Below are 14,889 nucleotides of genomic sequence, written 5' to 3' on the forward strand. Positions count from 1 at the left end.
AAAATATGTTAAGTTCAAGTTCTGGAGTGCTTTGAGGTCTACTTCATATTCAACCCAACTCTAAGCACAGTGTAATGGGAAGACTTCAAGGTCTTTTGAGAAGGATTTAAAAGCACAGAATTAAGGATACATATTCTTTTTTGAGGACAAAATAAAACCAAATGCAGCCAATCAAAAAAAAAAAAAAAAAAAAAAAAAAAAAGATAAACTATAAGATTTTTAAGGTTTTTTTAAAAGCAGGACTTGCATACACACTTTTTTTATATTTTACATGTTAGACGGTAAGACACAAGGGCCTTCTGACCCTAGGCACTGTTTCTTTTGCGACGGATTTACTGGAGTGGCTCGCAAGAACAAGGTGGTGGCATGCACAGAGAGAGGGAGGAATGTAAGTATACATGTAAGTATACATATTTTTCATGCCTTAAAAAGAAGAGATATCAATCACTGCAACTTCCCCTTACAAATTCTAAAAGCATAAGTAATATTGATTACATGACATTTAAGAAGCTCTATCATGTTAATAAACAATAAATAACCATAAATCTTCTATTTCATAAGATTCCCCCTCCCTCTTATTACCCTCTTTGTACTAAAACTACATTACAATAGCATACATTACAACTGTACATCATGATATGTTTTATGTGACTAATATAAGAAATTTTTTTAGCACCAAATGGTAATTCAGTAACCAAAATGTAAGCATGTCAGCTGTTATTCTTTACATCTATGGGATAAGTTGTGAAACATTCTAGGCTGAATGGTTTAAACTTTTAAAGAACATTCCAATTTAACATTTTATTATTTGGTTATCTGTTATTAAAAGGATTACTTATCTAAATATAGGATTCAAATAATTAATTATAATCAAAAAAGCATTATCTTTCAGTTGTATTTCCCCATAATACTATCTAGTTTGATTTAAAGCAATGGGAGAAATACAATAACCTTAAAAAATTATAAATTGAAACTGGATAATATTATGTGATAAGGCTGGAGTCCGTTTCCTCCATACATCCAAGAGTGGATGCCTGTGGATGGACTTTTAAAGGCACCTGTAGTTCAGGACTTAAAATTCTTACCTAACTGCACGCAGACATAAAAGCACATGGGTGAAGCGACATGAACCCTGACAATGAACTCAAATTACTGCACCTGTATACATGCTGTATATAATATTCAGTAAATTTAATGTCTGTCTACACAAATAGTTTTCTTCAGAGACAATAATGTAAGAAATGCAATCCTAACCAGGCTGGGAAGATCTACCTAACACCAAACACAGTAAATGCATTTGGTATCTTGTTTTCAGCTCTCCTCTACATGATAGCTTCTGTTTGAGCTGGTCATGTGCATGGTGCGCTCAATACGCTGATTTGAGCTTGACAGAATCTGCTGGGCACTCTGAGGGGAATTTGCTGGATCTGTTCAAGGGGGTATTGGCAGAGGAGCTAGCTGAACCAGTTCCTTTGTTCTGGAATGCTCTAAGGGCTTCCTTGAATGTAGGTCCATCATCAAACTCTGCACCACCATCGCTGCTCCAGACAGTTGAATGAATTATCAGCTTGATCCTCCATTTGACTGGAAATGTGGGTGGTTTTAAAGACTGAGATGTTGGTGTGAAGTAAGATGGCTGCGGATGGGGCTCGGGTGGGAAAGATGTGGTGTGGAGAGGGTTTTGGGGACCTGTTTGTGGGGATCCGGATACTTGCATGTAACTTTTACAGCACGAGTGGTAGTGATGACACCAGAATTTTCATGGGAGGAATCGTACTGAAAGAAGAGGCATATGAATAAAATAATAAAAAAATTATGAAAGTATAATTCATACCTCATATATTCCCACTAGATATAAATTTCAGCAACAATGGTAACCTGGCTTCCATTTTACCTATAAATCTTTTCACAAAACTTTTCTAAGACCAGTTTAAAAAATGTGTAGTTCTACTAAACCATATATACACAAATCAAAAATAATCTTGAATTCTTATAAAAAAAAAGAGTTTTCAAAGTACTACCTCAAATTAAAGAAGAATGTCATCATAATAAACTTCAATGAAAAATAGGATTAACAAGTTATGATATATCCATCTATCAACATGCATGCATTTAGTACAAAGGATATTTCAATTCATGAAAAGGACTTACCCAGAGAGAACCCAAATCAGTATCTGAAAGCCCCTGATTCATTGCCATCCTTTCCATACTTCTGACGACGGATAGTTTAATAACTTGGCTCTGGCCTCTGCAATTTTCTCTCTCTACTTTCAGGACCTGTTCTCGGGCATCAATCTCCTGGCCATCCCACCAACAAGCGATTTTGACAACTACAGTGAACTCTTCTTCATGTTCAATGGCCTGCTGTGCCCCTTTTACCAAGTTGTCTGTGGCTCGCTTAACTGCTTTTCCTGCAGCCTGCAAACGTTTGGGTTTGGCATTTGAGTCTGGATCAGCCTTTACTTTACATGCTACAAGCAACTGACAGTTGAGCCAGCCACTTGCTTTGCAGCTGAGATCAGCTTCTCTCACTAGCTTGTCCTTGGACTAGTGCATTAGCAGCTTCACACAGAGAAAGCGTGGCTGCGGCCCCAAGCGAGCAGCAGAAACCAATCCCTCAGACCACTGCCCATCATCAGAAGTGACTGTGGGACGACGCCTAACTCTTCCGGAATCAACAAGCTCACGTTGTGCTGAAAAAAGCAGCCTTTTCGAGAGCCCCCTGTGGCGCTGCAATTGATTTACAGGCCTCCAAGATTTATTTCATCAAAGTTCATAGATTCATCAAATTTCCTGAAATAATTAATATATTAAGCATTAGATAAATTATACTGATATTAGAACTTTTAATGCTGATTTTTAAAAAACACCTGATCATTATATAATAAGAAAGCAGTCCATGAATACCTACAACCAGTATAATATCAATGAATATACAAAGTACAGTAGATATAACACGATAAGTAAAGTATAATGAAATTGAACACACAAAATTCTAAAATCTAAAGGCAAAACCAAATTCAACTGAGTTCTGTATATGGTAATCTATCATTTTCCTCATAGTCTAATTTCTTGTATCAAGTTGACATTTCCTTGGTAGTATTTATCACGTTTTCGTGGGTTCTTCTGGACGATACTTCATTGAGCTGTGATAATATGTTTGATTCTTAGTCGAGGCCAATCAACAACCAAGAATACAAACATATCTCAAAGCAACAATGACTTGCTTGCTGCACTGGCTGCATTCTTGTCAAGAGAGTCTTCAGCCTCCCGGCAGTTGTCTTGTTCCCCAAAGGGCTTTCCAAAATATACACCCAAAACAACCTCCCTCCAAATTTGGTTTTTCAAATACACTTCATACACCTGAATTGTGTTAATAATCTGTATATGCATTATATACATGTTACCCACATTTTTAGGTTAACATTTTTCTGTTCTATAAACACCATAATTATCCTAAAAAGTAAAACTCATAAGTTATATGCTTATGAGTAATATGGGAGTTTTTTTATTTTAAAATTTTACTAATAGTAAACTTAACTCATTTTAACCCTTTCCGACGGGTAGTATTCATATCGCCCTAGCATGCACGACCCCTCATGCCAAATACCAGCATCCCTTGCCGTTTCTTCATAATACTCGAGCATATGTTGTATTTTCAGTTATCATTTTTTCTAAAGTCTCTACTTGCCATATTTCCTGATAAATCAGGACTGAAGGATATTTTGTTGTTATATAGACTCCATAGTTGATCATTATTCGCTCTATAGTCTGAATAAAATAAGCAGTGTGTGGCATCATGGATTTCAATTTTTTTTTTTTTTTTTTTTTTTTGTATAGTAAAAATGAGAAAGGTGAAAAAAAACTTAATCACACTTTCATTGGCAGAAAAAAAATATTTTGCAGTGATTGTTAACAAAAAAAACTCATGGCAGTCCATACATACGTACTGCCCCCGGCAGATAGTCAGCCATGCCATGGCATGTGCGTACATCCCACCCCGTCGGCAAAGGGTTAATAATCTTCAGCTAAATCTTACATCTAGTCCCCTATACTATGCTACTATCAACTTATTACACAATATAGAACACTGGTATGATTTTTTTTTCACAAATGTATATATACACATATATTACACCCAATCAATCACTGATTATAATAGTATCTTCAAACATATAATAGGTAAGCCTATAATAAAAAATACACCATCATCCCTTAAACAATAAATAAATAAATAAGAAAAAAGTTAATAATAAACAAGAGCAGCATATTCATACGGTACCTTTGTCTCGGTGCGGCGAGGCCTTAGGGCCATCAGCTTCCGAGCAGCAGCATCAATGGAATTGGCAGCCCCAAATGATTTCATTCTCAGCAATAACAGTTGGATCATCAGGATCTTCCCAGTCATGACCTGAGAGCATGGGAAGAGCCATTAATTTTTCAGAAACAACTTCTGAAACTTGGCAGTAAAGACTTGAAAATAAAAAAAGGGAAAATAATGATTTTTTCTGAAGCTCATTGTGATTTTTTCTAGGGATTTTTTTTGTTACATCATGAAATGAGACAAGACTCCAGTAACCATGAACATTTCTTGTTTTCAATCCTAGTTTAAGATTTAAGAGCTGAGAAATATTCTCTTCAGTTTGTCTGTTGTCCCTTTTGAAAAAAAAACTGTTTAATAAAACAGAAGATATATCTGGGGGGGAGGGGGGATTTATACATACTGCCATGGATAACTTTTCTTTCCTAGAAGAATAATCTACTAATATATTTTCTTAATAACAGGTAATCCCGTAAGAAGATTGGACTTCAACTTTATATACTAACAATATCCTTAACTATATCGTGTTTTTAAATTTTCCCTTTAAAAAACAAGAGATTAAGAAAGAACATTAGCTTTATTCTATCTACTTAAACAGGAGCACCAGGCTTCTACCCTAAGTGGCCATAAGATATAGAATATTTGTCATTTAACTTTGAAAATTCTACCATCATTATCATGAAGAAGTCAATATTCATATAATTCAGCAGTTGGATTCTTGCCATTTCTATTTCTATAAGAGAATCCCTTATAAAAATATATTTTACAACATGAGCACTCTGCATACTGAATATGTGTACCCTTAAGAAAGGAGGATGCATAATGAATAACAGTATTTACACAGAAAATTCACCTGTACTTATCCTCCATGCCTGTTCCTGAAATTTACTCATGAAAAGAAAGCATCAAAATTGAACCAGAACATGATTTTAAAATTCTAGTACACACAGAAATGGTTCAACAGTGATAACTTGGACAACAAAGCCACTACACAGCCTTCAACCCACTACCAAGCTCAGAGATACATCTGGACACGAAAGATGCTCATCACCAGACTAAAAGAATTGGAAAGATAGCATTTTGTGAAATGAATTTTTCAGGCAATCAATATCCATGGCATAACCATTCCAGAGAGAACTGACAATGCAAGCATTTTGAATGATACAGAAACTGTGATATGCAAAACTTCCTCAAAACAGAGGCACTATCATATACAAGATTTTGGGTTTAAAACGAAACTGCTACACCGAGCCCGGAGACACGGATCGGACCTGCATCATGCTCGTCTACAACTGGGAAAATATCACGGCTACTTGTGCGCTTCACTCACCACTGGGCGGACTCACGCCGACCCTCGTGCCATTTGAAGTGGGCTGTAGGGGGACATGGTAAGGGGTGCACTTGGAAGGGTATGTGGGGTGCAATAAACCTGTATTATGCTTCTATTACCTGCTTTCATGAATGGGAAGCCCTCTTGCCGTGCCCTTATTAACTTTTCTTTACTTTTTACAAGAGATGACCTTTAGGCATTCATAGTGCAGGATATGTGCATCCTTTATATTTCACTTCCTTCTGAAAAACGCTTTAAAACTCAAAAAACACCAACATCTTCACACTTTTCCTTTGTCTAAAACCATCCTACTACTATAAATATTCCTAGTGAATAATGCACTTTTCAACTGAAAATTGTCTTAAAAATACATGCATCAAAGCCACTCCCAAATCTGCATAGATGACTGTTCCCTGAGCTCTTGGAAAACTTATAAATAAATAAATCATAAATAAATAAATAAATAAAGGAAAACAAAAACAAAGAAAAAAGCACCAACAAACCCATTCACAAAATATACCATTACATTTTTCACCCCTAAAACCCATCCATCCCTGACTATTTCTCTAATTCAAAATACTGAACCACACACTTCCCAATGAATACTTTATTTATAAAAAGCCAACAATAAACTGCTATGCAAAAGACAGCCTTAATACAAAACAAGCCATTCAACAAGCCATCTTACATTCAGGTACATCACTACTCTTACCTTTAAAAGCCTCTGATGTAGAGACCAAATCTGTGACGCACTGAGAAAATCTTGCGAGAGACTGTGCTCAGGGCATTGGGGGCCTCGGGACTTGGCTTGTGAATAAGATGCAGGACCATCTGCAGCAATTCACGATACTGGAGGGCTAAGTCATGTCCTGAGGTCAACACCTTCGAGCGAAGTTCCACATTCTGCCCCCCATGCAGCACCCTTTTTTAAAATGAGATATCATCAAAAATTAAATTGTTGCAACACTGGATAATTAACTTTGCACTATTAAGCATGTTTTCCAAAAATAATAACCTTATATATAACAAATCTTAAATAAGAAATAGTAAAAATGTAAAATAATTACCTTGCACGTTTGTTAGCATAAACAGAAATAGCCTTGGCGACCCATATTGGCAGCCCAATGACGTTTTCCTGCTTGAGGCTGTTTCCCGCTCCAACAGCCTTGGCAGTTGCAAAGTAATAGGCTTTTTGCAGCGCACCCAAATCTTCTGGGGTGGCCTTTGGGCTTTGGAGCCTCATCAGAATCAAAGGCCTGTTGAACCACAATGAACTCTTCTATTAGTAAGAAAAGGGAATTACAGGTAAGTCTGAGTTTTCAACATCTACAATTCTTTATCTCCTATTTTCATCATACAATAGGAAGAGTCAAAAAAGACAATAACTAACCCTGATCTCTTGTGCAATGGCTTCAATTGTGGCCCCCAGAGCTCTTTTTCCTCTGGTGTGTTCATCTTCAACTGCCTTTACTGTCTCAGCAAAGAGGTCACATTGGTTCCCATGACCTGTTTAAAATAGTATTTCAATTACAATGTGCATCAATAAAAAAAAATAATAATAAAAAGAAAAAGTAAAAAATTAAGGGGATGATTTTTCACATGTATGCATGAGAGTTTGCTCAAAACAGGCAAAATTTATCAATATGAGAAAGATTTCAGCATTCGGTTTTGGTCTTTCAAAAGCTGAAAGAGAAAAAAATAAAGAAGAGTGACCTATTTACAGTACACATATTAAAAAGGGTTAGGCAAAAGTCTCTAAAGGTTTTGATTTCCCCTGTGAAAAGGCACAGGAAAATTACCCCAGAAGCCATAAATCTTAAAACACCAAACAAACCACAATTACCATGGCACTCCACCAAGATCACCCCTGATGGCAAGACATGAGCCTGGATATTAGGGACACAGTTTACATGACCATGACAAGCATTAAATGCTGACTCTTTAGTAGGGTCTTTCACTTCATGGGAAATGCACTACGATCACTGAACTAAGCAGCATACATGTAGCAGGGTAAAGTTTTAATATGTATGTGATACTTGTTTTGTACACCCTTTAACATATAGACATCAGCACTAAAATGCAAGAATACTGGTAAGACTGATTGATGGCAAAAGACAATGTTAAATATCCAAACATAGAAGAAAAACAAAAATGAAGAGCATCATTTTTTTATGAATATCTCTTATCAAATAAAAAAACCTTTTAAAATTAAGTATATCATCAACTAACACTGAAGTTAAGACATTCAACAGTACATACCCCTCCATTCCCGTCTGACATGATAGGTAATACTGAGCTCTATTTCATCTACTATATCAAATATCACTTGTTACAGAAACAAAAACACAAAAAGTACAATTCAAAAAAGGGAAAATGGCTATTCCCCCATAAATTTCCCTTGTCAATAAAAGACTATACGAATGCCAAATTTAATGATGATACACTCCAGTTCTGAAAAATGCACTTAATGATCTAGTTTCACAGTGGAAGCAGAAGTAAAATCAGTCATCTCAGGGAGAAATCCAAGAAATGGTCTAATACATACCTTAATGAAACAGAATACTTGTTTATTTTGGTGGTGATAAAAACCACTTGTGGGATTTTTGCTCCTAAATACCCTTTTTGTGTGTGTGTGTGTGTGTGTGTGTGTGTGTGTGTGTGTGTGTGTGTGTGTGTGCTGGGGTGTGTGTATGTGTGGGGTGTTGTGGTGTGTGTGTGTGGTGTGTGTGTGTGTGTGTGTGTGTGTGTGTGTGTGTGTGGTGTGTGTGTGTGTTGTGTGTGGTGTGTTGTGTGTGTGTGTTGTTGTGTGAATGTGTGTGTGTGGTTGTGTGTGTGTGTGTTGTGTGTGGTGTGTGTGTGTGGGGTGTGGGGTGTGTGTGTGTGTTGTGTGTGTGTGTGTGTGAAAAGTGTGTGTGTGTGGTGTGTGTGGGGTGTGTGTGTGTGTGTGTGTGTGTGTGTGTGTGTGTGTGTGGTGTGTGTGTGTGTGTGTTTTGTGTGTGTTGTGTGGGTGTGTGTGTGAATACATCATTACACATATACAATATGCAACACATATTTTCAAAGTAAAATGCATCATACTGAAACAGCTAAAGACAGCAAAACCTGTTAATATAAACGTGCCAGAAATAAAGCAAAAATGTTAGATGTAAGTAAAAAAAACAACTAAATGTTAACTCAGTTGCTTTTGGGAAACCATGCGGTTAGTCCCAATAATGGCCAATGCCTTGGAGGGAGTTGTGAATCTTCCGTCTATAAAATAAATAAATAAGAAACAAGAAGTTAGTGTGTGTGCACCTTGTTATTTCCGAGCTCACCTTCCTCTTGCCATCATGACCAGTGATTTTTAATTAAAATCTATTGCTCTTTTCCCTTTATCAACTTCCAAGTAATCAGTGTACTTTTGTGATCAGCTGTGTCAACTCCTTATTTTTTTTCATGAAAGACTATTAGTCCTTCTGAAGTTACCCTTGTTTTTTGTTTTTTTTACTATCTGGTTCCAGTATCATAATGTTTGACAAAGAAAAGATTTTTTTCCTTTATTGACATAAACACAAGTTTTAAATAATTCATATACAATGTACAGACATATGACTATAATCACAGCACTACAAATTTTGAGCACTCTAAAAAAAGTTCCATACACTGAAAACCTAGAAGCTGTATTAGACTTCAAAACTTTTAATTCATGGATCTTCTAAGCCCATGTCTTAATCAACAAGTGTTCACAGGATGGCAACATTTCTATAGATGTGCTCAACAGAAAAAGGATATCCTTGGTATCAATACATGATTCCTCAATAATGAAATGTATTGTTTAATATTATGAAATTCTGAACTTACTCTATTAAGTCACATGAAAAGAAAATGAATCAATGACCAACATTTCAAAAAATTTAGAGCTATTTGAAGGACACTAAATAAATCAATGAAATGCAAATCTTAAATGCCCAATCCACAGAACATTCCTTGCACTGCTCTATTATTATCCTCTGAGAGCAACAAAAGGATTACTAACCAATCTGATTTCCTTGGCAATCAAAACTGCTATTGTGAAAAATATAACTCACTCTTTTGTTAGAATTGGAGGATCATGATATAAATTTCTAATATTCATAAACATCTACAATAAATATACCAATAAAAAACATACAAAAGGCAAAAGAAAATGGCCAAAATTTGTCTGAATATGCCAAGGGATTATTCTTAGACCAAAATCTTAGGTTTCAAGGTTAAGTTTCAGTATATTCTTTTATATCACTTCATTTTCATAAAGGTGTTATTTTCTTTTTTGATTCTCTTCTAGCAATTGAGCCTATCTAAAGGGTACAGTGGATATTCAAATTTGTCCATAACAAGAGAAAAAGAAAAGAAAAGATGATGAAGAATACAGAGGTAAACAAAAGGTGACATATCTAAGAGTCCTTTCAATGTTAAGTGGACTCAATCAAAATATCACTGGTCAGATGATGATTGTCGGGGATGTGTTCAACGGAGAGCAGACGGATCAACTCCTCCTCCTGATCCGACATGAGCCACTCTCGATCCGACTCATAGTAGTCAGACCAACCCTGCTCGGCAGAGAACCCAGATTTATGTTTAGCCCTGAATTTGGGAAATGCCACAGCTGAACTGAACACTGCTCTCTACTTTATATCAAAGAAAAGGAAAGGAAAAAAAAAAAAAAAAAAAAAAAAAGATCATATTCATAAACATTTTAGAAGGGGGAGAGCCACTGCATTTTTGTCTTGGCATAGAGTATAGAGAACATGTATATCTTTCACCCTTTTTCATTTTCAGCAATACTGACAACAAAATGACAACCCTTATAGACTGAAACACTTCATCCTACTGGGAACTGGTGGACTTTCATTATAGTACTTTGAATCTTGGTTCTCTGCCTTAAAGAGACAACAAAAATGTAATGGACATGTTAGGGTTGGAAATGACCGTATATCTAGTTGCAGGCAAATTTACGAGGGGAAGACCAAATAACGTGCGATTCAGCCCAAGCAGTCATGAGGCCCACAGAAACAACATGAATAAGTCCACCCTTCCAGGTAGCATGCAGTGTCATCCAAAGTTATGGCTTTTAGTCACTCTTAAGAGCTAAAATATTAGATATTAAAAGGGTATTGAATACCAAAACTGAAAAGAGAGACTTTGTAATAATGAAATCATTGCTCCTCTCAGTCTCTTCTGATAATCATAAAGAAGGCAGAAGTACTCTCAAAGCCACAAATTCTTCTGTGTATTATATTATAAAAATTCAATCAAATGCTTTATTCACCATGACTTTCAGGTTTACATACTTTAACCTGAATTGTGATTCATCAATTCTATTGATTCACTTTCCACTTTTAAAAAGAAAAGAAATATTGTCAATGCATTTTCACACCAGTATTCATTTCTTGATACAATGTACAGCAATACCTTAGAAATTATGTGGTAAAGGAAATCAGCTTTTTAAGCTCGTGTATGCTTAGTGTTTCATCAGATTCATACCCTTCAACTATTATTCATCACTGACCCAGATATTGCATATTAATATGATTTCATCATCATATAACAGACAGACAGGGAGCATACATCCATCTATCAGATCTCGGTACTTATTGTTAAAAGATTAGATACAAGTGTATGTTTATTGGAGTTATCATTAAGTCTGGCACTTTTATTAATGCATTCATTTTATAGTCAATACAGATTACCATATTTAATAAAGGATATTTAGATGTTTACCTTTGCTGATTCCTTTAGTGTGGTCATGGCAGGATCATTAAGGGACTTGCCAGATGCTGCCTTTGTGGCATGGATCAGGTCACCCAGGGCCATGGCCACATCCTTCACTGCATTGATCAGCATCACCTGTTAAGGGGAAATGTTAGGGTTCTATATGTTTGTTCCATTCACATCTAATATGCAATTTGTTGAGTATCATCACATGGCACAATAGGTAGGTAAACATCTTTACGTTTATGGATCTGTATCGCTAAAATGTAATGGAAACTATACCTGAGCTTCTGGATTATTTGCTCCAAGAGAGGAAGCTCCACTCTTCACAACATCAGACAACTGCACAATTGTAGTTACAGCATTTTGTGCAGCAACAGCCAGCTGTTCTTGTGAGGATGCTGCTCCTGCCACAAGTGTCTTTGTATCTTCCACGAGAGCCTGTATTACAAAAAATAAGTAAATAATATATGACCCAAATCTGTATATATAATATATATTATTTTTGGTAAACAGAATCTCAAAAGGAAAGGTATATCACACCGCAAAATACTCCTTCAATGCAATAGTGAAAATATGACTATTTTCTATTGCATTTCTGTCTTCCACTACCTTTTACTACCTGTGTCTAAATACTAGTCTATAAAGTACTTTGAGAACTTCAGGTTTTCTTGGAACTTGCATGTTGGAGAAGAACTTGACATATTTATAAAATATGTATCCCATAAGACCTAACCCTGTGCAGCTCAAAATAAACAAATTTCAGCCAAAGCAATATTATCAAATCTTATAAAGCTAAAGTTTTTCCTTGGTATAATATGCCTCCCTTCTATCAAATAATGCCAAAATTATATTTTTGACCAAAGTAATCAAGTACATAAATAAACAAAATTACCTTAGCAGTCTTGAGAATATATTCCCTGTGGTCTGAGAAATTTTCACCTTCCTTTTCAGCATTGAGAGTACCAGCTGTTGCAAACATGATGGTTGTATCAAGGTCACCAATGATACCAGAGACTGTAGAAGCAGCATTGATACAAGCCTGGGTGCCTTGAGAGCCAGCTTGAAGTGCAGCCATAACATGAGAAGCCTGAAGTAAATTATACAAAACATTAATGTTGATTTTGAATAAACAACTTGGTATATATTTCAAATCTAAAAAGTGTTCAACAGGATCCAGAGTGTATAAATATAATACTCCTTTAAGAAGTGAAGATTGCAAAGCATACCTTCTCCCCAACATGGCGAGCAGATTCAGCAAGGTCACGTTGGCAGAATGTATCACGTGGGGCAGCCTGGCATGACCCTCCAGACTTCACCAAGTCAATACATGCCTGTCCTAACTCATGCACACTGAAAATAAGTACTCATTAAAGCCAAGGTCTAAAAATATGTGAACCTAAGTTAATAGCACAATATATATATTATGAAAAAGAGGTGGTAAAAAAAACTTCATTTTGAAATTTTCTTTAGGAGTTCTTTACTATAATTTAGTTTTCACACTATAATACTACACCTTTTAAACACAGAGTAAAAGGTTGAGCTTACCTGCTTCGCAGACGAGTAGCAATTTCTGCATTTGAAGTTTGACGGATGGCCCCTGCAGAGTCTGAGGACAAGGAGCTGTACTGATGTGACACACTAGCTCCAAGATTACCCAGCTGACTAGCATCTGAGGCTGCCTTTCCAACCTGAAATTACATACATCATTAATACCATATAATTAATTTCTGGGTGTCTTTTTATTCATACATTCTAGTTCCTCCGTATAGGTACTGAAGAACTACAAAGCCTATAAACATTGTGCTTACCATATCCTGGGCCAATCTTGCAATCTCTTTGGCAGCTGTGACCATGCGTGTCTGGTAGTCAACAAAACTCTCACTGTCATCACAGACAGCAACAGCATTATCCTCAAGTCTGTGCATAGCTGTGGTGATTGACTCTACCAATCCTGAGACAACCCCAGCTTCTGTGGCTATTGTTTCTACAGTTGACAGTAGCTCCTGTTGTTAAGGCAAGCAAAAAGATAATAAATACATATAAATGTATATACATAAAGTTGTCAAGACATGGTTGATGATTAATTTCAGGTAATCATTCATTGTACTCAATAAAATGGATATTTAGCTAACCTGAAGTGTCTCCTTCATAGTATCTGCTGCATCATCCACATCTGGATGATCATGGACTGCCTTGGGATTACCACCAGCCTCCTTGGATACATAAACAAGTTGCAAAGCATACTCAGCAACAGCCTTTGTCTGATCCAGTAGACACATTTGCTGTTTGCTAAATGGAAATAAATAAATCCATATAAGAATTCTACTGATACTAACAGTGGCATATAATATCCATAAGTTCTATTCCATTCATTGTAAAGAAAGAAATATTATTGTAGAAAACTGCTTACTTGTTGAGCATGTTTGATGCAGAGCCAATAGCAGCTGTGACCATTGGGTCAAAGTAGCTTGACATCTGGGTGATGGAATGGCTAAGCTTCTCTGCTTCACTCTTGGCAGCTGAACGAACCTTATCAATATTGTTTAGAAGAGCTTGTCCAGCATTCTCGACTTGTTCATTGAAGCCCTAAAGCAAATAAAAGTCATCTCATTAATCAATGAACCAAAATGACAATATCACTAAGAATGAAAAGGAACAAGATCTAATGATCAAAGATAGAGTAAAATAAAAAACAGTACTTTTTCCAAACAAACATCAATATAACTGCTTATTTCCTTAAAAGAAAAAAGAAAAGAAAAAATAAACAAAAAATAAATAATAATAATAACAATAATAATGTTAAACCATAAAATTTCAAATCACCTGCAAGGAATTTTCAGTCTGTTGCTGAAGGTTCTGGTCCAACACACGTAATGATGCTTGATCCAAGTCCCTTATGTTCATGTTAAGTTTATCAATAGCTTCATCACACTCCTTCTGTCCAGGGGCTTTGTCTCTGTTCATTGTAGAAAGATAGAAAATTAATATTTTGCATAACTGAATGTCAAAACCAATAATAGCAATACTTAAAAAGGTTTTATTCATACAATATTTTATAGCATACAATAAAATCATACCTTATTGATGACACAAGCTTCTTTATACTGTCAGATACATTCTTGCTATGACTAGCAAGTGACTGCCAGGTTGGTGGGTCTTTTGGGTTGACAGCAAGACTCTTGGCTGATTCTATCATGGAACATGATCCACTGATGATAGCTCTTCCTGCTGATGTAATTGGCTCTTGTGATTCACGAGCTTTGCTAGAAATCTTAGCTGGTACTGATGCAAAATCTGGTGAGTTTGCAAAAGTGCACAGGTTCTCTACGGCTTCCAGCAAGGGTTTGGTGGCTGCACTGCATCGAGCCCTGTTCTCATCGCTGTAGTCCTGATCCAGTGCTACAAGTATAAAATTAATTAATATTCTGCACAGCAAACATATATAAGTGCAAAGACTTATTATACATTAGTTTATGACTAAGAATGCATAAAAAGATTGGGTAAA

The 14,889-nt window shown here is 36.0% G+C and overlaps 1 protein-coding gene and 2 pseudogenes across 3 annotated transcripts in view; all 3 read right to left on the bottom strand.

The window, feature by feature from the left end:
• Nucleotides 1-895: 895 nt before the first annotated feature.
• Nucleotides 896-1,717, bottom strand: LOC119573445 (annotated as a pseudogene).
• Nucleotides 1,718-1,835: 118 nt separating this feature from the next.
• LOC119573446 lies at nt 1,836-5,106 on the bottom strand (annotated as a pseudogene).
• A 1,935-nt stretch (nt 5,107-7,041) lies between these two features.
• LOC119572976 (talin-2-like) overlaps nt 7,042-14,889 on the bottom strand; it is a 97,264-nt gene continuing 89,416 nt past the window's right edge. For 2 of the 3 annotated variants that reach the window (XM_037919947.1, XM_037919948.1), the window contains exons 16-26: nt 14,462-14,783; nt 14,208-14,340; nt 13,795-13,970; nt 13,517-13,673; nt 13,193-13,387; nt 12,930-13,072; nt 12,611-12,734; nt 12,277-12,471; nt 11,664-11,822; nt 11,391-11,516; nt 7,042-7,157 (exon numbers count right to left, since the gene is read on the bottom strand). In XM_037919947.1, coding sequence (XP_037775875.1) covers nt 7,119-7,157; nt 11,391-11,516; nt 11,664-11,822; nt 12,277-12,471; nt 12,611-12,734; nt 12,930-13,072; nt 13,193-13,387; nt 13,517-13,673; nt 13,795-13,970; nt 14,208-14,340; nt 14,462-14,783 — 1,769 coding nt within the window. In that variant the 3' untranslated portion in view covers nt 7,042-7,118. Of the gene's footprint in view, nt 7,158-9,595; nt 10,220-11,390; nt 11,517-11,663; nt 11,823-12,276; nt 12,472-12,610; nt 12,735-12,929; nt 13,073-13,192; nt 13,388-13,516; nt 13,674-13,794; nt 13,971-14,207; nt 14,341-14,461; nt 14,784-14,889 lie in introns of those variants that run through there. The other variant, XM_037919946.1, reaches the window with a different exon arrangement.

The sequence above is a fragment of the Penaeus monodon genome, chromosome 5, assembly GCF_015228065.2.
Source record: "Penaeus monodon isolate SGIC_2016 chromosome 5, NSTDA_Pmon_1, whole genome shotgun sequence".
NCBI classification, from domain to species: Eukaryota; Metazoa; Arthropoda; class Malacostraca; order Decapoda; family Penaeidae; genus Penaeus; species Penaeus monodon.